Below are 23,748 nucleotides of genomic sequence, written 5' to 3'. Positions count from 1 at the left end.
CTGAGTGCCGTTCAACTTCCCTTAAATGATCCAATCTATTACAGATACACTGAGGAATGATCCAATAGCAAAAAAAAACCCAGCAGAAGAAGTTTATAGGAAAGTTAGAAACTGAAGGTGTTATGTACAGTATTGCGTGTTTGCTGCTCACTTTGTACTTCGGAATGTCGGACTACATTTAAAAACGTGGAATTTTAAGACACTATGAGCAGCATAAAAGTGCACCCTCTCCAAAAGTGGAAAAAAAAAAACAAGGGAAGTCCAACCATCTGCCAACTCCGCGGCCCCCCCCCCCCGGTCACCCTCCCCTCCGTCTGTCAACCAGGGCGCCTGTAGCACGCCTCCTTGTAGGAAGTAGCATTGACCACGCTGAACATGTCTCTCCTGACAAAAGACAGGAAGTTTTTCAGAGGGCAGAGCGGCTGGCCGGCGGGGCGGTCGCGGGAGCGACAGAAGGTTGTGTGAAATGTCACGTCCTCGCCGTTGTACAGCACCCTGATGAACAGTTCCCCGTCTTTCGCCTTTGACTTCTCGCCTTTTCCGGCTTTCTTTTTTGCCTGCCCTTGCGTCACCGGCGGACTCCTCCACAGCTCAAAGACCACCCGTGCCGCGAAACGGGGGAAGCGGGCCTCCTCCAGTCCCAGGGCGCTCAGCAGCGGGGCCACGGTGACGTCGTGGGCCGACGAGAGGGCGAAGACCTCCTCGCCCCCTGCGCGAGGCTGTCGGCCGGCTTCGCCGAACTTGCCGACCCGCTCCATCTTGGTGGCAGTTCGATTGAGGTAGGGGTACATGGCCAGGATGGCGTATTTACGATACAGCCCCACTCTCCTCCGATCCACCTCGTCGTCCAGCTGCTGCCGACGAATTACGGCAAACTGCGCCAAAGTCAGGCATCCGCCGTTGCCGCTTTCTCCCGTGGGAACGCACGGGAAGGAAAGGCCGTGGCACAGGTGGCACAGCAGGGAGTCTATCGGGTTCGCAGCTCGGAGCTGGCGGGTGGGGAGTCCCAAAGTGCGCGCCATATCGGCGTAAGTCCTCTCCAGCTCGGTATCGGCCACTCTGAGTCGATACTGCCTCCTCTGCTCCTCCTCCAGGTATCTGTTCCTGGCGGGGCAGTCGCAGGCCGAGCCGCAGAACAGAGTGCTCCACTGGTGACGCACGGTCAGCTTCGTCCAATCAAACTCCGGGAGGAAGCCGTAGAGGAAGGCCAGTCCGCTCTGGAGGGTGCGGCTCTTACCCGTGGTCTCCACCCAAACCTGACGGGGTGACCAATCAGACGGGAGGAGATTGTGCCGGTTGTAGGCGTGGTGGAGGAGCTGCCCGTTGCGAAGGTGCTGCACTACACCTGGAACAGGACGGAAACCAGGTTTAACTTGCATCTACGCGTGAACATAATAAATATCAAGATTATTTGATCAATATAACACTTGTTGGAGAGAAATCTACAAAACCAGACTGTCACAACTGATCTGAATGAAAACGTCAGGTGTGGGTACCTGTCTGCGTGAGTTCTCCCATCTCACAGGCACTGTGGTTGGGCAGCCGGGGAACCGAGGCCAGCGGTGACTCCCAGTGGCCACGACTCCCTTGGCCCATGTGACCAATGAGGGCGTTGAGCAGCGGGTGGGAAGGTTTCCTGAGGGCGGGGAGGGACGACAAGAGGGCAGAAACAGACGGGTTTCCAAGGGTGTGAATTATTCTCAGAAAACTACACGACTAACGAACTCGTGACTTCTCCTGTCTGATGTCATGACTGTGGCTTCTCCACGTTATCAACATAATTAGAGCTCTTGACCAAAGCTGCAACCACTGAAAGAACAGTGACACTGTTCCATGAACACAATAATCCACTTCAGCTCACGTCGTTACACAAAATAACGCGGGCACGCCGAGGCAAACAGCATTTGTACTTTTTCCAACATTTAAACACCGACACTTGAACGCATCCTGTTAAAACTGCAGCCGAGCTTCGAGACACCGTTAACAGCTGCTGTCTCTTTAAACCCCTGAAGCCTGTGTGACACTCACTTCACAGCAAATCATATCCGTTCTTAAGAGAAATTTCAATAAATAATAGTTTGATTATTTTTCAAGAAAAAATAAATGCCAGATAAGCTCAGTTTCAGGTTCAACGTGATGACTTCCTGTTTTTCTCATCATTGTGGACCGAATCACCTTCAGAGTCCTGAACTCGCATTGCGAAGCAAGCAAAAAGTTTGACCATCATCTACCACTATTTGATTTATTTATGTTTGTCTATTTTACAAGGACAATGCACACTAATAAATCATTGCTGTAAATGCAGCAGGTTTAGCCAAGATACTATTTTTCATCTGCAGTCCCCAGACAGGTGTTACAATGTCTCCCTAAAAACAAAAACTATCGATATTAAAATTACAGTTATTGAGGTCATTTATAAGCATGAAAAACATTAACAAAAAGAAAGAAGAAAATGAAAGCTAATAAAATAAAAAACTATTACAATTAAAGACATGTAGGTGAGAGTCTAATTCTACAAAACATGCAAAGGAGAGACGTTAATAGAAATATGGATCAAACAGGATCCCATTGTGCTCCAGAGTGAGACTCCGACTAAAACAGACATGAGAAGCTTTCACGGTATATAAAATACATACATCTGACATAATAAAAGCAAAACCACACAATAGACATGCCTTCAGGTACATGAGGGCGGACAGATGACAGCTCAAATAAGTATTTCGTTAAATATGTATTCACATCTCTAAAAGCGACTGGGATTGAATGCCATTGCAGTGCAGCTTGAAAGCAGAATGCGGACCGACTGAAAGTACTTTTCCCCTTTAAAAATGACTCGATCAACAAAACATTAAAAGATAATGACAAAAACCCGAGATTTGTATCATTAAAAAAAAAAAAAAAAAGCTTAGTTCTTTATTGTTTTTTTCCTGTACAAATGTGTGAGATGCATAAACGGTCATCATGGCAAACTGTGGACGCAAAATTAAAATCCTGTCTTCGGTTATTCATGCAAAAAGTTATTTGTAATATGACACCACACTTGTTCTGTGAAAAACTAGCACGTACAGTGTTTTTGTCACGGCTGGAAAACACGTCCAGGGAGCACTTGGTCATTTGGCCGTGTTGAGTCCATGCTTGAGAATTTGCTCCCCACCGACATCAGACGGAGCAAAAACACATTTCCTTTCCAAAAGTCACTCAAACTAAATTCAATGAATCTCACATAGACGTTAGTGTAGTTATTGCTGTCATTCAACCTTTGATTGAGGCCCTGAATATGGGATTATTTGGCTTCAGTTTTAGGGTTTCCATTTTTTCTCTCATCTTTTTCTTGTTTTATTGATAGTGTTGATATTTGTTTGTTTATTTGTTATTTGTGTGGAAGCTACCGGGCCTCCAAATAAAGAATATATGAGTGGAAATGTACACGTTGAGTATGTGATTGTATGTGGAGGTCATTTGCTGAGTCGACCAGCAGGTGTCTCTGTAACACAACCGTGGCTCCGCAGCAGCAGCAGCAGCAGCAGCACTGTTCAATATGTGTGGGAGGGAATATGAGAGATGGAGATAAAAAAAAAGAAAAAAAGATGAAAGAATTTGTTGCCTTGGGACACACACACACACATACAAACATACATACACACATATATAGACACACACATACGCACTCATGCAGTAACATACACAGACACACCAGCACATGGCGACGGCAGCAGCAAGAGGAGCAGTTGGTGATCTAGTAGATTAGAGATGATTGAAGATTACAGTTTAATATAACAAAGCTCAGCTCGCCCAGATTAATGCGGGGCGCGCACACATGCACACCGTTTCCATAGTGATCTCGGACTGGTTCTGGAACAAGCCATAAAAAATTAAATAAATAAAACCCCCACTCGCTGTCACTACCTTTAAATCACATGATCGTTGTAACTGACCTGGAACAGTAAAAACCTCATCTGACATCTTCCGCCACCGGCTACTCTGGAAAGGACAGTTTTGGGTTTTTTTTTTCAAATGAAAACCTACATTTTGTTTCCTTCTGCTGTCACACTGCACCAGCAGCTGCTCATTATCTAACCACTCGACTGTATCGCACTTTAAATATAAAATATGAATATAAATATATGCACTGCAAAGCGCATGGGAGAGTCTAAACGAGGGGAATCTTGTGCCCACCGGTTCTCCATTCTGCTCCGTCATCAGCAGATCAGTTCACTGTGGGGACTTTGGGACGTTTTAGATTTAATTGGCTACACTGGGAGACTGGACGTCAGCGGATGGGGACGCTCGTGTGGACAAAGAGCCAGCCAGGCTGTCTATTAGGCGGATTGTTGCTAACCAAAGATTACAGAGACCAATTACATTAAACGGGGATTATTATCACTGGATAGGACGGGGTAAAGATTAGTGAAGGGATGGGGAGAGACGAGGAGAAAGAGGTAGTTTTGAGGTTGCTGGTTGTTTTTTGTGTGTGTGTGGGGGGGGGGGGGAAGGGCAGGGTAAAGGGGGGAGTGAGATGGTGTGGTCGAAACTGGGAGGAGAGCACGAGACAGATGACTGTTGGTAGAAGAAAGAGAGGAAAGAGAGAGAGATGTTCCCTGCTGGAGACAGCTCAGTTAACCGCAGACGGAGACAGTGGGACGGCAAGCTGGTGCCAAGACACACACACACACACACACACACACACACACACACACACACACACACACACTCACTCACTCACACACACACACACACACACACACACACACACACACACACACACACACACACACACACACACACACACACACACACACACACACACAGAGAGAGACAGATGGATGGACAGACGGGGACGCACGCACGCACGCACACAGACACACACACACAGACACACACACACACACACACACACACACACACACACACACACACACACACACACCAGACTGAGGTTCGAGCCCAGGGCATATGCTAGCTCTGGTCCCTGTAATTACGCTCTGGTCTAAATAGAAACAGAACTACCTCCATTATTTCCAGGAGGAACTGAAACACGAAGCCGACTCTGAGCGAAACGAGCACAGTGAAACCACAAATCGTCCAAACACACATCGCAGTTCGACTGCAGCTTCAGCTGAGAAATATCAACCTTCCTGAGCCGCATCTATTTTCGCTGCTTGTTTCTGGACGTTCACCGTCCTCAGAACTGGACTCGGTCTGGAAGCGAAGTGTTCCTGCTCAGACACAAACACAAGACACACACTCTGCTGTCGTGCCAAGTTGTATGTGCGTGTCCAATCAGTGTCGATGCTAAATGTAGTGACCTGAAGCAGTACGTTGCTCAATGAAGTGGCTGCCTGCGTTCCAATATTCACAATATCACTTAGTATGTCAAGGATAGATTTAGTATCTCATCTCCCAATATGTAGCATGTTAAACGTAGAACGCCACAAGTACCGGGATGTCCTGCTACATCCGCACGTATTTGGCAGTCTGCAGGCCAGCGTGCTACTCTGGCTGCTCCGACCCACAATCCTTTGTACGGCGGGAGATCCGTCACATCGACTGAGCCGCCGAGTCAGTTGTGGTGCTTCCTTTTGTCGAAGGAGGAAACGTACTCGTTCCAAATCGCATCCTTTTTGTAACATCGCGACAGATAAAACCAAGAGGGTCAAAGTTCAAGTCGCATTTTTTTTATGAAGTAGCACGTCCCAATTTGAATACATACTACATGCAGCAGCAAGTACTTTTTAAGGGGAGCTGCAGTCAGTACGTACTAAGAGTAAAAAAAAAAAGAAACAGTATTTGATTGGGCGCCGGCTCCGCCTCTAGGAAGCCGTTGTTCTTCGGCAGGCCAGCGGGCGCTCTGCATACCTCACCCACACAGAACTTCACTCTCTTTGCTTGTACTGCAAATAGCTGCTTTTCCAACAGTGGAAATGTCCTCCCAGAATACAAGTACAGAGGATGTTATGCACGAGGATAGATTTTACAGTGATTTTGCTGACTTGGATATTCAGCCCCATTTATGAGTATTTAGTCACGGAGACGCAGCGGAGTCAGTAAATGGTAAACAGTCTGCACTTATACAGCGTTTTATCACCGCCGCCGACTCAAAGCACTTTGCAGTTTGCAAACTTGGGGTTCAGTGTCTTGCCCAAAGACACTTCGGCCTTAGCAGATAGAAAAGGCCTCTGAACAACAATGATCAAAGGCATTCGAGTAAAAAATGAAGACCAAAGTGGTGGACTGACGGACAGACTGACGTCAGCATCTCTAGAGCGGCACCAGCTGCAGAACTGCCAAATAATAGAAATACCACAATCCCAAATGTTTAAATCCAGAATCTGATTTTAAGTGTACATTTATGAATCCACTCAGTACCAAGTTTCATAGATGCAGTTTCTGCATAGATGCAGAAACTGTTTTTATTTTTGTATTTGTAATATTGAAAAGTCCTAAATGATAAAAGTGAGGTCGCTAATGTCCTCCCTGCTTTCCGTTTTCTCACTGGAGACCCAGGTGTTCGTACGAGACCACGACCTCGTTCATAAGAGGCTTGTGTCCTGGATGACTTTTCAGCTTCAGTTGAGAGATCAAGGGTGATGAAAACATCCAATAATCAAATGTACGCTGCTATCGCCCGCAGCCAACCAACTGTGTGTACACTGCGCCAGCTTTAAAAGATTAGAGCGCGTCCTGTGCTCTGCCCAGATGTGCAAAGCTGGTGTGATGATGGCAGTGAAAGCTTTGTACAAAATTAAGACATTGGCTCAATCTGAAGCCAGGTACACGGCCCAAAAAACGGGGATTGGTCAGAGAGAATTTATCCACCATATGGTCCGAATGAATCATCCCGAAGGATGCGGGCGCACACATCAAAAACGACCTCACCAAACTGCATTTGTTCAGGCTCTAAAAATAAATGGTTTGTTGTCATAGCAGGTGTGTTTCCACCTGCAGAGTCTGCATGAGCTGCAGTTACCGTAAAAATACAGAAGCTGGATATTAAAGTGTTGATTTCAGACGTCTTCTGAAGCTGGAGTACAGAGGCGAGCCGGCTTTTAATACCTTCCAATCAGCAACTCTCATCGAGCCCTCTTAAACGAGCAGCAGGGACTGCAGAGTGGAGACCGGAGAGCGGCGCATAATGAAGGAAAGAAGATAACAAAATTAATTTGAGCTTGTGTGCGCGTCTTCTTCCGCCCACGTTTCTGTCGGGAGGGTCTGCAGCAGCTGTCTCGGCGAGGATGTTGCGTAAATCAAGCGACATAAAGCGGCCGTGACGGACCGCGCGCGCGCGCACACACACACACACACACACACACACACACACACACACACACACACACACACACACACACACACACACAACACACACACAAACAGAAATATGTCTCTGATTGTGCGTGTGTATCCATCTGCACCAAAGCACAGCGCAGCAGACGTGACAAACCGAACCCACCCGCTATCACTGACAAACGCAACAACACGGGGAAACCAGGCGACGGGTGAAGAGCCTGTTCAGTATTCATGAGTTTACACAGGTCCTGATTTACCAATGTGATACAAATTAAACGCTGTAAGCTTCTTAAAACGTCACACAAAAAGAATCCGGAGCTCTTCTCCCTTCAACACACTGAGCTCATTTTCTGACAGCTGCTGTTGAGCCAGCAGTTTTTTTTTTTTTTTTTTTTTTTTTTATAGGAGGATATCAAAGGCCGGTTCAGTAATACGCGAGTCTCTCTCTCTTTCTCTCTCACTTCCAGATGAGCAGCAGGCAGAGGTGGCTGGAGCTCATGAATGTTGCTGCTCGGGAAGTCAGATGAAGTCCTGGTGGCATTTTGTGCCCTTTCCTCTGACCTGGTTGAATTAAAACTGAACGCATGAAGCCTTTTATCTTCAGACCGAACAAACAAACCAACCAGCTTTTTTTGTGTCCGGTCAGTCGTTTTGTTTCTTTGATCGTGTGAAACGCACAAAACCACAAATTAGCTGTAACTGCCTCCATTTCAGTCCCCGTCTCAGACATGAATCCAGCAAACATTCCTCAACGTGCACGGAAAGAAACTGTTGCTTTTATTGTGGCATAATGCTGCTTATTTATTTCTTGTGCATTATCATGATCACTTATATTGCCTGTTTTCCTTTTGTCCCTGCGTGACCGCAAAGACGACAGGGTAAAAATGAAGTTGGAGTCTGGTGGTGGCTGATTTGCATCTTTTGACTATATGAAGAAGAAAAACAAAAATCTAAATGGAAGGAGTCTGCGGGCGTGAACACCTATCAGCTGCGTGGTATATCAACTTTTTAAGGTAAATCGATGCATTTTCAAACAAGATACAAAACAAGACAACGCCATTTATATCAGTACAGTTTAACGTTGTGCTACATAACCCATTTCTTCCATAAAGCTTTGCCAGTGTTTGCATCTCTGCTCTTTGACTCTCTGAGTGCTCCGCAGCTGCTTGGTGGTGAATCGTGGGCGTCTGCTGAAGGCTACGTTTCTGTTGGACGTTCACCCAGTCACCCCTCTCGGGTGCAAAGCTGTGTTTCAAATCCGCTGAGCCTCGTCTCCATCAGGGCAAACAAACTACATCTATTATTATTATTATCACTAAAGAAAGCGGAGGACTAACTAAACTTCAGACACACAGAGGAGGAGGAGGAAAAGCCACCGCTAACCGCTGAGCTCAAATAACGAGCTTGTAAACAACTGTGGGATGAGCGAGAAAGTTGCTGAAAGAAGCTGCAAGTTTTAGTTCAAACGTAAAGCAGTTAATTGGCCGCTGTAGTGACGCGTATGTCAAATTCATGTCATATATTATTCATGGGTATGTTTGGGGAGGCGTGTGTGCACCTGCTGGTGGACAGGGTGCAGTCGATGGTGGGCCGCTTGGTCTTGGGGATGGAGTAGAGGGGATAGCGGTCGCCGTGGCGAATCATCACTTGGACGGACAGCAGCTTGTAGTCAGCAGGACTGTGACCTGTCGGAGGAGACGCTCATCAGCAGCAGCAGAAACATCAGCTGTTTTAATATCCATGATGGGTTTGTCATTACTTTCCCTTCAGCTATCAATCATGTAAGTATTTATCAAATGATTACGACTGAGTTTGGAGGGTCATGGAGGTAACGTGGGGACGCCTGCATAGGTCTCTACCAAAGAAGGAAAAAATACAGGCCTGATGTCTTCACATCTTTCAGATTTGGGTTCGGATTGACCTTTTTTTTTTCTGCCTTAAACATCATCAGACACATTCCTCACTCATCCACACATCACACTCGCCACTGATGCAATCTGTCCTCACACACCATGTTTTTTTTTTATAAACAGTTATGTTTGTTTATTTCCTATAAAGCAGGATATTGGCACGTTTGTGTCTGATCTCTCCTCTAATGTCAGAGAGAACTATCACCCGACCACAGTTTTCCTTCATCTTTCAGACACTTGTTTTGGTTTCATGGTCCAAAACGTTGCTGCAGACAAAGTTTGGAACGAGTTGATAAATGCAGTGTGAATTTCAGCAGCTGCAGAACCACATGTTTTTCTCCAAGAGTTGGTAGAGACCAAAACCAGAGAAAAAAAAAGCAGAATGAATAACGGACTTGCAGTCATTAGGTGGACAATAACACGACTCCTAATCAATGCTAGTGTTCATCTGTACCTGCTAAATGCTTAAATAAGCAACTGCTAGCTAACAACTTAGCAAAATGAATTTAAAAGATATTAGGTCAACAGTGTTGTGCCTGAGTTTGTTTCCGCTTTGTTAATGCAGGTTTCGTGATGTAGCAAACGTTTCCAAAGGTGAATTCTGCTTATAAGTATAAAAAACACTGTTAAAATGACTCCATCAAGGCTCGGGAGTTTACGAACAACACACCTTATTATAGGAAATGTGTCATTGATAAATTAAACGAACAGTTCAACAAATGTATTCACTGTCTGCGAGTGCGTGGGCGTGTGTCGGTGAGTGTTTCAGAAAATACGCAGTAAAGTTTAATTAGCGGCTGCTTGTATAACTTGTCTTGGAGCGGTGAAGGATACTTGTATGCTTGCCTCAGGCTACAAACCCGCTGCTGTGCTGCAGAGAGAGACCGAGTGCAGCAGTAATATGGGTGATGTAATCTAGTGGAAATGACTTTCCCAAAATTAACACCCCCTGAGTCCTGACACACTGAAGATGGCATTCTTACTAAATTAAGTGTCTGTGCGCTGTCAATCAAATCGGCTTCCGATTCCAGCATTGCTCCGAGGAATCGGTAACCAAACTCAAAATCGCACGTTACGTCCGCAGGCTTGCAGCAGTCTCGAGATGAGATTCGATGCGTCGGTGTGTCGGTCTCACCCTCCCAGGCCTGTTCGCTGCGGTTGGGAGTGTTGCAGTAGCCGTAGGCCTCAGATATGGGGTCGGGTTCTTGGGTGCGGGGCAGCGGGAACACTCGCTTTCTGCTCTTCCCCTGAGCCACTACGACACCTCCATCTGCAGCCTGGAAGGGTCGCTCCTCCACTACGGGGGTGGTGGGGATCAGGTTCACTGCAGAAATAGATCATGACATAGGAAGAGAGAGAATTTAAAAAAAAAAGAAAGTACAAGGAAAGAAAAGAAGCCGAGTGAAGGAGGAGAGAACACAGCAGGAAACCGGTACGGCTCTCTAAATGTGAAATATTAGTATGCAGCTTCTGACTGTGGGAAGCGATTTGATTGGCTAACCGGTTTGTGATACTCTTTATCTTTTTTCTTTTGCCTCGTTCAAGAACACAGTGTACACTGGCAACATGCAGCAAGTGGGGAAGTTTAAACCAAAAAAAACAACATGCGGCTTTTCCTTCTTTTAATTTATGTAGTGCTAAATCACATTATAAAATGGTCTGGGTACAAAAGTAAATAGAATAATTGACAACCACATTAAAAGATCAATGTTAAGGAAAAGTTCAAATGACATGCAATACTGGCATACAAATGCATGGAGAGCAAAAGAAAGCAGAGCTCAGACAAGGTTTTGCACACCATTTCCACACCACCTGAGGCACTACAGCTCCACTATAAGCTTTGTTTCACCAATGTTTGGTGATTATTACATTTATGACAAACATTACATTTTTGACTAAATATTGTCATGATAATAGTTAAACTACTGCCCACCATTAACCGCCATTACCACAGATTCTAAGTCCTCCAGAAACCAGGGAAAATCCAGTCTGGGATGGTTCAGGGTCATCCGAGCCAGCCATAACTATAAACTTTATCAAGTAATAATGCTTTAAGCCTAATCTGAAGAGTTGAGATAGTGTCTGCCTCCTGAACCCAAACTAGGAGCTGGTTCCACCAGAGAGGAGCCTGATGCTGAAGGCTCTGCCTCCCATTCTACTTTTGGAAACTCTTGAGAACCACAAGTAGGCCTGTACTCTGAGAGTGAAACGCCGTGTTGGGATAATAAGTTCCCATGAGGTCTTAAAGATACGATGGAGCGTCGTCCTCGAGGGCTTCACGATTCTAAACTCGTTCTTCATCAACACACCGATATCATGAATGAAGACCGTGAATGTCGGCACAAAACCTCTGAACCTCTCCACAATCCTCAGATATGCGGTCCATCCTGGACCAAAGCAGTGACCGGCCTCCTCTAGCATGGCTAAGAAGATGCTGACTGCACAGATTTTAAAAGATTAAAAGAAGTTTGAAATGTTTTTAGAAGAAGAAATGCATACATGGGAAAAAGAAAAACAAGATGATGGAGTAGCATAGAAAACGAATCCCATTTCAGTTCATCTCCATGCCAACTGCTCTGTACCGCAGAACCCCTCACTGTTACTGCTGTGTTGCCTAGACACCAGTGACCTGTGACCCCGCGGAGAACTGGTCCAATAGGAGCAGAGGTGTTGTGGGAACTGGAAAGACCATTTATGAAGATCCAACTCTGAAGAAAGAAAGAGGAAGCTGAACTCGTGCCCTTGTTGGCAAGTCGGGCATCCAAATCCCACTTATGACACACACACACACACACACACACACACACACACACACACACACACACACACACACACACACACACACACACACACACACACACACACACACACACCGATTCCAAGCTGGCAAGCCAACTGTGCAAATATTACATCGTGCTGCAGAGGAAGAAAGAGGGGCCCATTCCCTGCCTGATCATAAAACACAAAGAGCTAATGGGTCCTCATTTCTACAACAACCCTCAGACATAAAACACAGACTCCCGATGAGGGACTGACACTCACACATGCATTCTCCCTTCTTTCCTGCGGAGCTCATAAAGTCCCTTCACGTTGTACAAATAATCACTCATGTTTGTTCCACACACAACTATTTATGTGTCTTTTTATATCGTCCCTTCAGACTGCCTTGTATTTCCTTTACATATATTGTCTTGATGTCACTGAACATCCTTGTTGTTGAATTTTGCTACACAAATACTTACAAATTGGCTCCCAGGATGATGTTTTATTTGTTTAACTGTGCGAATGACTCCATAGTATAGTCCATTGTCCTCCGCAGGAAAGACATGAAACGTCCTCCCGGACCAATAAGGTGATAATCTTGCCTTCATTTCAGTCTTTGAGCCATTTATCAAGCATTCATGTCAAACTTTTGCTGCTCCCAGCTTCATAAAGGTGTCTGCTTTTCTGTTTTACATCACTTTAAGTTTACCATTGTTGTGCTTTGGATGTTTGGACAGGAAAACCCATCAACCTGAAGACACCACTTTAATCAACAGATTAATCAGAGCTGATTCATTGCTCACCTGTAAAATGTTTAACCTTTAATAGTTCCATTAACTCAAATGGAAGGATTTGCTGCTGATCCTTGTCTTACAATTTATTAAATTGATCTTCAAATAAATTGTTTTATTCCTGCTCAGTGATTAACTGTAATTTTTTACACGGGCTAATCAGTCAGTTCAAAAAGACAAATAACAATAATCAAGCATGAAGGAAATAAAGCAGTTGCTTCCCAAAAAGCAGTGGTTATGTTTGCTTCTATGTGACTTCCACCATTTGCACATGGCTCTACGAAGTGCCCTCCAGGAGATGAATATGAAGGATGAAGAGTTTCTGGGAGGAATCACAGCTGTTTGAGGATCTTGCTGTTTGCAGATGAGACAAAATGTTCAGCATCTACTGTAAAGCAGGCGTCAGACTGACGGCAGCCGACATTCACAGGAGACACTTTCACTTTCAGCCGTGTCTCGCTTCTCCCTCTTCAACAGGAAGACGTTATTATCGCACTTCATCTCTGCAGCTGACACACTTGAGCCACAGGCTGAGAAAACTATGAGGTAACTACTAAATACACTGTTTATGCCAATTGTTTTGTAATAGTAGTTGTATATTAATACTGTAAATATATATATATACACACACACACACACACAAATAAAATACTGTTATCATTCTTCATAAAGCATCTAAGAACAGTTACAACAGAAGTGATAGGGGAGAGGCTTTTTTTTTTTTTTTAAAGACAAAGACACCTCATTGAGTGGACAAGATTAACCTGATAAACCAAAATTGTTGAGTTTAGCGTTTCGGTCTCGGTTGGCACTGGAAACGAACCCCTCAAAGACCACAACCAGACGGCTTTCAAGTTAAAGAAGTGGTGAAACCCGTGGTGAAAACCTTCATTAAAAAAAAAGAAGGTTTAAATTAGTAAATGAAGGTATTTGCGTAAACTCACCAGAGATGAGGAAGAGGAGAACGTGTGCGGCGACAGTGGACACCATTTTGACGACTGCTCGGCAGCTTGAAGTCCGGACGCACACACTGGAGCTCATTCATTTCCATAACCTGTGCCCCTCTACGCTCTGTGCCCCATACACCGCCAGCCCCCACCTCCCAGAGAAACACACACACACACACACACACACACACACACACACACACACACACACACACACACACACACACACACACACACACACACACACACACACACACGCCTGTCCAGACTGACCAAACTACTCAGTCACAGTTGTCTACACAATGGGGCTTTTGTAACTCCCTGCCCAACACTACATACACAGCAAGGGCCCACTGAGCAAACTGTTGCGCTCCCTCAGACACACTCATGCACCCACGCTAAATGTGGCTCCACTAAAAAAAAGCATTCAGGACTTCAAATGTGTTTCCAAAATGTTCTTTCACCCACACTAGATCTCAAAATCGTGGGTCCGAGAGCTTCTACAAAGACGACAAAATCGATGAATGTCACAAATCTCTGAAACGTTCCGCATCCGGCCGTACAGCCACCGACGTGCATACGCCCGGGCTCATAAACGCAGAGCTAAACTTAATCCACGCTTTTAAATCCTCCACCTCTGTGCCGGTGGGAGCTCGTCATTATGCACACTCGGAAACAGCTCCACTGTTTTTCTTACCAGAAGCCAAAAACGCTGTTCTGCCTCAAAAGCGCACACAAACAAATTTGTGTCAGCTACGACACCGCAGTGATTACGGGGTTAAAAGCTGCTCGGAGAATGCGGTTTGACCTGGAATGAAGAAGCTGCGCCCCACTTCTGGTACCTGACTCCAAAAGGTTCTGTACCGTCACCAAAAACCAGTAGAAAGGATGGAACAAATATTTGACACCGACAAAACACGGGCATGGCTGCTGTTTGTCATAACAGACCTCGCATCCTGCCTTTATGTCCGGCGTAAGCGAGCAAATGGAACAACATTTATGAAAGAAAACGAATCGAACGGGAGACTGTTTACAGCTGGAGGACGCGGTGCCGTGTGGCTTGACAAACAGGCCGAGCGCAAATTATCATCCTCCTCAGCACACTTAATCAGGCCCTAATGCTCAGTAACAGAAAAAAGACGAGGATGCAGCAACAAGCTCCTGATTGGCCCGAATATAAATAAATACATTTTTTTTTTTTTTTAAATGGAGTATCCGCTCATACGCCGAGTACAGGCCGATATGATTTTTATTCCAGAGTGGCACAGGGGCTCAGAGTTTCCTCCAGATGATTCAGTTTCCACTAACAGTCTGGAGAATGCTTATTCGGCGAACTAAACACTCGAACATTGCCCGCAGACGCAAATGAGAGTGTTCAGTCCCTGTCGCACCTGGTCGAGGAAAAACAGGACCGAAAAGGCCAACTCTCCGTAAACTTGCACTCCGAGGAGGACAAATTTAGAGCACATGCATACGCCAGAGAAAAGCGTCCATCTTTTTTTGTCTGCTGCGTGCAGTTTGCATTCTAAAATGTGAAGCTTTCTGACATCTGCACGTTTTACAGCTCCACGCAGATTACAAAGTGTACATCACACAGACCAGCCTACGCTCGTGCTAGCAGCTCTGTGAGGCTGCACTCAAGCTACATGTTCGCACGCGAACATGTTTACAATGAAAACGCATGTTGACGTTTAGCTGGTTTAATGTTTACTGTGTTAGTTTAGCGTTACAGTAAACAAATATTAACAGAATTGACTAAATATGGCGCAGCTGAGACCGACGTGAATGTTGTTCATTTTGCAGGTATTTTGTCTTAAAGAAACGGATTAGAGAAAGTGAGATTTTAACCAGATTGAAGGCACTGAATGTAAAGTCAAAGTTACGACAATTCATCCTCTGGGGACCACGAAGGTGTGAAGCAGTCCATTCAATAAATGTTGAGATTAATAATATATTTGAATGAATAACTAAAACGTGAACCTCGGTGATGCTACAAAAAATGTAAGAGGATCGACACTTGTGCCAATCAATAAATCAGATGAGGAGACATTTCACAGGGTGAGTGAAAACTTTGATGACGACACAGGAGGAAGAGTCGGGGAACCATCGTGTCAGTAGGAGTCGTCCTCTGAGGACCATGAATATCTATCTGAAATATCAGAACAATCCCTCCACTCTATGATGGAGATATTTCAGTCTGGACCTCGACCTGGGACTGCTTTACGCACATTTAAGTTCATAGCTATCATTACTTATAAATATGAAACCAATCTGACAGGTAACTCAGAGCATCATCAGCTCTAAGTGCACCATCGTTGTCACTGGTGGTGAGTGACAGCATCAGGAAGACGAGCTTATACAACAATGGTTTGACTCTTGAATTCACGCTAAACCTCCTTGCACAAATCTCTGCAGTTGACCCATATGCCACTAATAAACCGCCCTGGCTGAGCCGGTCCCGGTCTGGTTGTTTGGTCGGCGCTGGAGTTAACAAACGGATTGAACATTAAGCCCAACAAACCTCCCTGAATGGGAACACATACCACAGTTGAACCGTACCAAGCAGGTTAGGTGTGAATGCACTTTCAGTGCATTGGTCCGCCACAGCGGGACTCCTAGGACGGAGTGGCAGCCTGCCCAGTGGCCGTGCCTTTTTGCCAAATGCATGCTGGGATAGGTTTCGGCCCACACAATCTGGCACAGAAAGAGTGTGTATAGAAAACTAGTGGGTGCAGAGACTGAATATTCTCACTTATGTCTTCCAGGTAATCTGTCTGAACAGTGCACATTCACACTACAACAGACCCTCTATTATAAAAGTCAGTGGGTCCATTTTCATTTTGTTTGTTTGAAAGCTGAACAGCTCTGAATTAGAAAAGTACACGCTGCATCCCATCTTGTCTTCAATGGTTATCTCTACTCGCTTGCACTCGTGTCGTGTTTGATGCTCGTAACGTTGGCAGGAGGACTGAACAGCCTCTCTTCTGTCATATTCTCAACACCAAATGGGACCCAAATGGGACCCATTTGGCTAAATTGGGTCCTTTCTGGTCGCTCCGAGCACCCGCACCGTAACACCACGGCTAGTCGCGCACTTTAAGTCCTAGCGGCGTCTAGCTTGGCCGGGTTTTAACACATGGCGGCTCACTTGACAGCCGTGTTAGTCATACCTCATGTATCGCCATAGAAACGGAGATCGCACTAACAAAAAGCTTGGTGCTCCACAAACATTTTGATGACATATTTTATATATTTGCCATAAAACTTGCACTTGGACGCAGTAACACAAGTGCAACGGTGGAGTTAAGAATTCATTGTTAGAGGAACATTTGTTTCCACAGGTGCGCTGAATACACATTTCAGGTCGTCCAGTGGTGAATATTTGTCCAAACTGTTGTTAGATTTTGGTTAAAAGTCCTGAAAGGACGGCATCTCTGTGGATCCAGTTAAACTGGGACTGCAGGAAAAAGGAATGTCATGAATGTGAAGACGAGAACTTGTAGTGTTTGGAGGAGTGCTTGTTTAACACAGAAGGACACTTGTTGGTGGATTATTGTTCCAAAAAAGTGGTGCGTGACCCTCCTCTGCTGAGACACTGGAAAGAAGCTTTTAGCCTCCTGTGGTCTGTCCGGATGGCACTTCAGTCCAAGCTGTCTTCTTTGTTGTAATTCTTCTATCAGTGTCTAAACCTCAGAGACAACCTGCCTTTCCGCTTCTCCTCTTTTATCCTCCCACGACATTCTCCCTCTCACTACGACTCCACCGACTCTCCTGCAGCACTTAACTCCCATCAAGCTGTGCTTCACCTTTCCGTTCACTGCTGCTGCTGCTGCTGCGTAAGTCTCAAAATAGATCCTTTTCTCTGTGTCTCTGTCACTTAAACCATCTCCTCCCACAGCTGTCCTCCCCGGAGAACCCCCGAGCTCAGTCATCACTTTCCTCTGGGACTCCCTCGCCTCTCAATCAGCGTGGTGATCGCGCCCCTTCGCCTGCTGTCTTCGCAGTCATGCATTGGATATAAATCGAGGTAGCCTGGAGCCGGAGAGGCGTATTTACTCAGCCATCGATCATCATCAGTCACCCAGTCTCGCATGGTAATGGTCAACAAACAGCAATAAACACGTGGATGGGCTTTCTCTTAAAAGCCGTCTGGGAGTGAGACAGAAGACCAGCACAGACAGTGAGGCAGACGAACAGATGAGCGAGCGATGGCAGGAAAGTGGAACAAAACCAGAAGGTCTATTAAACATGAGGAGAAAATCCCTGATGCTTTCATTACATGCTTTTCCTGGATAATGGCTCAATTCCTTCTCTCTGTGTGATAAATAAATGATGACCGCAGCCGTTCTCTACTCGTCAACAACAGTTAAATGGGGGCAGTTTTGAAAGCGAACCACAAGAACAATCTCCCTTAATTAGAAAACAGCAAATGAAATAGATTTCCACAGTAAAATAAAAAATACTATCAAAGTATTATAAAGTAATAGAGGGCTTCCTCTGGGTGTTTTACAAAGGATCGGATATGAGTCGGTCTGATAGTGAGGCATTAATATGATCTTACACAGCAAACTCCTGTGAAGCACACATTATTATCTGGGTGAGCAGGAGACTGTATTTGGTGTCCCAAAGTGCAAACACATCCCTGCTTGGCTTTGCCTTCCTTTTCACACATTAAACTCCAACCTATTATGTAAGGAAAGCAAGAGGAGAAGCCCAGAAGTAAAAGAGACAGATTTCAGTCGCGCATCTTAAGCATTGGAGTTTTTACGAGGGGACAGACGGGATGTTAAAAACCGCCGAGGAAGACAAGCTCCGAAAATGTTGCAGTCAGAAATACCAGCTCTGTGGCACCGAGTTCCACTATAATCCTGCGGGGTGTGATTTATGGGACTCTAATCCTATATGCTTGTCCAGACACAAGCTTATGATGGCTATAAACCAGGACTCCTGACTAATGTTTTGACATCGGTTGAACTGTTGCGTGTAACGTTTCACCACAGCTTCGGCACTGCGACGTGACATTTGCCTCTTTTGTCGTTTCCCGCACAAACTGGTCATTTTTTAACACCATCGCTGCTTCTTGGTGTAAATTGCACCTTACTCGTGTCGCTGCAATCAGCAAAAGGTATCGACACAAAGCTCAGTAACTTTGTTTTTACGCGTAGTTCATCGTCGTTGCTAGATGTGGATCAGAATACACATGCACAGCTTTACTCAAAGTTATAATGCTGAAACTGTCAAGACCGCCCACATAAAGTCCTTCGTGTCCCACTCACCACGATGCTCCCCTCCTCAGGGGGGATTTCAGATGAACTTATAACACTAAAATGATCCAAAACTCTGCACTGTGCTGTGATTCACTTCAGTCAAATAATGCAGCTTTCAGGGAAGGTCAGAAAATATGTTTACAATATTTGTTGAATGTCTGCACACCCACATCTGCTAAATTATAGATGCACTGGTGCCTCCGATGCAAATGTTAAGCCGCACTTGTCATATTTTTGGTCACACATCGCAAACGAGCACGGTCGAGTAAACACTTCCGCTGCTTTGAGGTTTTTCAGGAACTCGGCTAAATAGCTTCAATTTACACATTTTAAACCCAAATCCAAATGTCTTTTTGATCTGCAAGCCCCGCCTGCTTAATTACCCAGTGTTTTTCAAATGCCATCTGCAAAGCTAGCAAATCAGCTTCAGTGCAGCTCGTCTCCTTAAACCGAACTGTGGTTTCCTCGCATTCACCGTGGCTGGCAGGGACACGCTATCGACACAATACCTACAGGGGATGCCGAACAATGACTCGACGGAGTCACAATTGAATGCACCTAGGCAGATGTGAGCGGGACTGTTGGTGCTGGATATTTATAGGAAGTCTCCAGGGGATTGTGCTTTGTTTTGGTATGAATGGGGTCTCTTGACGAAGAAAGCAACGGAGAATGTGCATGCATGAACACAAACAAGAAGACCTGAGCAACATTTCCGTGGAACACAGTATTTTTCTTCTGTTTTGTTTTTTTCATGATCCAATCTGAATATTGGATCACAGCTCTCGTGAAAGAATGAATATGTAAAGCAGTCGAGTTGTGCACACAAACACTTACAGAACTGGAGGCTCAGACTGATGATGGCCAGCGCAGCCCCGCCCGCCACCACCAGGACGAGGAAGCGGTTGCGAGCCAGCATCTTGTCATGTGATTGGTCCACGTCCCTGTCCGTCAGCCATCCAGACGACAGCCCATACCTGCAGTCTGCACACAAGGGGGACAAAAGTCTCAGAGTTGGCTTGTCCTTTTATCGTCTGTCCTTTTTTAATCCCTGCAAATTATCATCAGATTTCTTTTGTTAGTCAGAATAGGTGAGGGATTTGGGGACAGCTGTCTTTTCCTCCCCACAAAAGAAACTATTAACTGAAAAACAGTTGGACGAAAACAATCAAATATGGAAATATTCATTAAAAGTAACACTTTTTCTATCCCAGTCTGACTCTGTGGGGACAAAATGAAGGCTGCCCTCAACTCACTGATTTACGTTGTGAGCTACAACTTTAACCTTTCTTTTTTATTTATTTACATTTGGCAAAATGAAATGTAATGTAAAAATGACCATTGTTACGATGATGCTGAATTAGCTATTAGCAGTTCCTGTTTGCAATCCATGTGTGGATCGATAGACATCTATCATTGTAATAGTTTGCTGCTGGGGAAAGGTTAAAAATGTGATGATGTTCAGGCAAGTCTGGAATCATAAGGAGTGTCTTATTTTCATGATTTCTATGTGGGTCCATAGATGTTTCTTCACATTCGACATCAGATCCAGGGGAAGCCTGAGTGACACTGGATCTAAAAACATCAGATTTTACAGATTAAAGAAGAAAATGTTTTAACCAAATTGCGCCAGCATTGCCGGCTGAACGTGTAAAACAGCCAAACTACGATAACTAACTTCCTGTTACAAGACTGGCTTCACCTGCTCACAAAAAACAGGTGGGACTCGGGTGCCTATTTTGTGTTACTTTAAATACGAACCCCCAAAGGTCATAGCTTCCCTGTTTCCCGTGCACATCGTGGTGCTGCGCTCTGTTCACGCAACAGGCTCAGAGCTTTGTTATAGACCCTCGTGTTCCTGCCATCTCCCATAAAACCATTCAAAATGTCAATGAGAAATCTATTGATTTACAAGCACCTTTCAATCAGATCAAATGTCAAAGTGCTTTAAAGGCAGTTGATAAAAGGCAGAATGTTAAAAATGGACCAGACTAATGCAGACCAAGTAAAACACCCCCCCGCCCCCACCCCACCACCTCCACCCCTGAAAATGAATGGATAAGACAACAATAAAAGATGCATTAATACATGCAAGATTAAACTATCGCACCGGACACGTGTTTGCTCTCCGGTTCCCCGTGTGTCTCACCGAGGCTGTCTGCACCGTTTTCCACCATCAACCTTTGTATTCATACGTGTCCACGAACAGCTGGTTGGAAACCAGGAGCAGCGGGGAGGAACAACCGAGAACTGCAGCAAACGCAGCCCGACACAATAAACCCTACCATTAGATGGTCTAAAAATAATCCCAGCCCGGAGCGGGTCTGAACCGAAGTACAGTGAAACGCTGCTTCAGGCGCATGTCCCGCTCCGGACTGACCTGCAGCTTCAACACGCACCAAAGTCCAGTCAAAATATTGGCGTTTTTAACGCCACGACACTTATTAGTGAAGGTGAAAACCAAGTTCAATATATTATAAAGTTTGACGATGCGCTGGTTGGTCCGGCGTGCATATAAACTAATAAAAGACCCTTGAAATTATACATCTCTACTTTTAATTCACACGTCGTTAACTATCGCGCTTTTGATGATGACACGTCGCGGGCAACAAGGTTCCCGAGATGTTTGCGCGTGGGACTCACGATAGCGTCCGAACAAAATGCTCCGGAGTCTCCGTCAAACTAACACAAACACCGACTTGGTTTCTTCCGACGTGAAACCTGAACCCGGAGAAAAGAGTCTGTCGGCGCCGGTTCACGAGTCCGCTAACAGTTAGCTCGCTCACGGTCGTTAATCTCGCACGCTCCACTTACGAAGAATGATGCGCGCGGATGTTTACACGTGTCATGACGGTTAATTTGACTTCTCCCGACTTCATTTCTCCACACTTGTTGTCCCCCCCCCCTCTCTGTCCCCCTCCTCTCTTGTCCGGACTCGGGGACAAGTTACCGTGTTTAACGACCCACAGAGAGACAGAAAGAGAGACAACAACTGAGCCGAGAAATTAAAAATGTCACAACAACAATCGCGCTCGCTGCAAAACACGCACGAGGCGGGCAACTACATAGTGAATGGGTCGCACGCGCCGGAACCCTCCACAAAACACGATTCGTCTTTCAGGTGTCTCACCTGCAGGAACTGAGACGCTTCAGAGCCGCCAGACAAACACGGTTCACCGCTTGAATCCAGCGCTTCGGTTTCTCCGGCGGTCCCTCGGACTGTCGACACGGTTGGCCGACGGCGGCGTCAAGTCGCACGTGACACGCAGCCCCACTTCCTGTAGAAACTTTCAAAATAAAACACGGACGACGTGAAGATCCTGACATATTTGGCGCATAATGTACAATATTTTTCGAAACAACATTTTAAATTGTTAAAAAAAAAAAATCGAATGTACATTATTATAGTATAAGATCTATTGTCGACATGGATAATGAAAGGTACACCAGAGCCAATCTTTCGCGTATGCTTCTTAAGCAAACTCGATTGTTCTCCGGTACTAATTTAGCTCACTAATTCTAACTTGATGGCTGTAAAAAAGCGGCTCCTGCTGGCCAAAATCCCGACCTCACTACCCCATCTACTGGACCAGAGACCGCAATGCATGTTGCATTCAGGGCCCTCTCGCTGTAACTGTTGAAACGGTGGTGTGTCCAAATGCTTCGAGAACAAACAATCCCAACTTTGGGTTTCAATCACCAAATAAACAGATAATAAAAACATGACGCTGACAATTGACATCAAAACTCAATTCTATCAATTTGACTTTTTCTTTGCAGCTGTAAGAAATTAGTGAATCTTCTTCACAAAACACACATTTGACACCCATGTAGCAACTCCACTCAATATTGCATTATCATGTTATGGTCAAGTCAAAACCAACTTCACATTAAACTTAGGAAGGTATGAAGAAATTTTGATGAAGTCTGCAAATCTATCTAGCAGGTTAACCGGAAGATTTATGATGTTGTTCATGGGCTAAAAGACAGAATAAAAAAAAGATGTATAAGACATTCAGATAAAGATTAAATTAAACAATAATACAAAATGTACATCGGTTTAAAAGAGAAAAAAAGGATGCTGATTTGAAAGAGGAAGGATTCTCTAAGCAATCATAATGCAAAAGGGAATGACTAAGAAATATTGCTTCATAAATGCACTCATGACCATTGTTTTCTTTTTCACGAGCTGATGAACCAGCAGAAATTTAAAAAAGGTTGACACTCCAGGAAGGGTTTAAAGCCCTCATCTTTACGTCCTTACTGAGTATTCTGTCTGTACGCTGCTAACATCACATATTGTGAGTGGTATGTCGCTCTTATTCTAGATGCATATGTTAATTCTGCCTGAAATGTCCCTGCTGGTTTTTGGTACACATGCAATTTTACACACTTACCAAGAGTAAATATCATAATTTCCTCCACCATATAACACTCCCTAGGGGCATAGGTCAATTATTTACTAGTAGATATTGTGCAAATCTAGGTAATGCATGAGTCAATGATTTCATGAACATGATATACTTTCCAGGCGGTGGTGTTAAACATTGAACATGTCTTGGACATTCATGCTATGGACATAATGCTATAGTTATTGGTATTTACTTGTTTTATTAGTTTATATTAAATTTAAGAATTGTCATAGTGGCACACAAAGCCAACGGTCAATGAAAGTGACAGTAAGTGACATTAGCAGCTGAGGGATGGTTGATGGCAGCAGAACATGAGTGGCATTGTAATATTTTCTTGTGCTATGAGCTATATGAACAGCCGCGACACGAACGAGGCG

General features: G+C 44.9%; 1 protein-coding gene across 3 annotated transcripts; it reads right to left on the bottom strand.

The window, feature by feature from the left end:
• Window positions 1-287: 287 nt before the first annotated feature.
• pxylp1 (2-phosphoxylose phosphatase 1) lies at window positions 288-22,189 on the bottom strand. 3 transcript variants are annotated; one of them, XM_069690960.1, is made up of 6 exons: window positions 22,090-22,189; window positions 19,797-19,943; window positions 10,330-10,518; window positions 8,843-8,969; window positions 1,497-1,636; window positions 288-1,345 (listed from the first exon to the last, which is right to left on the bottom strand). In XM_069690960.1, exons 2-6 carry the CDS (start codon window positions 19,876-19,878, stop codon window positions 318-320), a joined length of 1,566 nt encoding a protein of 521 aa, XP_069547061.1. In that variant the 5' UTR covers window positions 19,879-19,943; window positions 22,090-22,189; the 3' UTR covers window positions 288-317. The 3 variants fall into 3 exon arrangements, with proteins under 3 accessions (XP_069547061.1, XP_069546975.1, XP_069547148.1); XM_069690874.1 differs by lacking the exons at window positions 19,797-19,943; window positions 22,090-22,189 and adding an exon at window positions 13,693-13,940; XM_069691047.1 differs by lacking the exons at window positions 10,330-10,518; window positions 19,797-19,943; window positions 22,090-22,189 and adding an exon at window positions 10,178-10,300.
• Window positions 22,190-23,748: the final 1,559 nt, after the last annotated feature.

The sequence above is a fragment of the Brachyistius frenatus genome, unplaced genomic scaffold (genome assembly GCF_029030835.1).
Source record: "Brachyistius frenatus isolate BFR_SWC_R1_liver_20210118 unplaced genomic scaffold, ASM2903083v1 Contig_1, whole genome shotgun sequence".
In the NCBI taxonomy this organism is placed as follows: domain Eukaryota; kingdom Metazoa; phylum Chordata; class Actinopteri; family Embiotocidae; genus Brachyistius; species Brachyistius frenatus.
The sequence above is the reverse complement of the archived record's forward strand: the minus strand, read 5'-3'. Positions and strand labels throughout refer to the sequence as shown.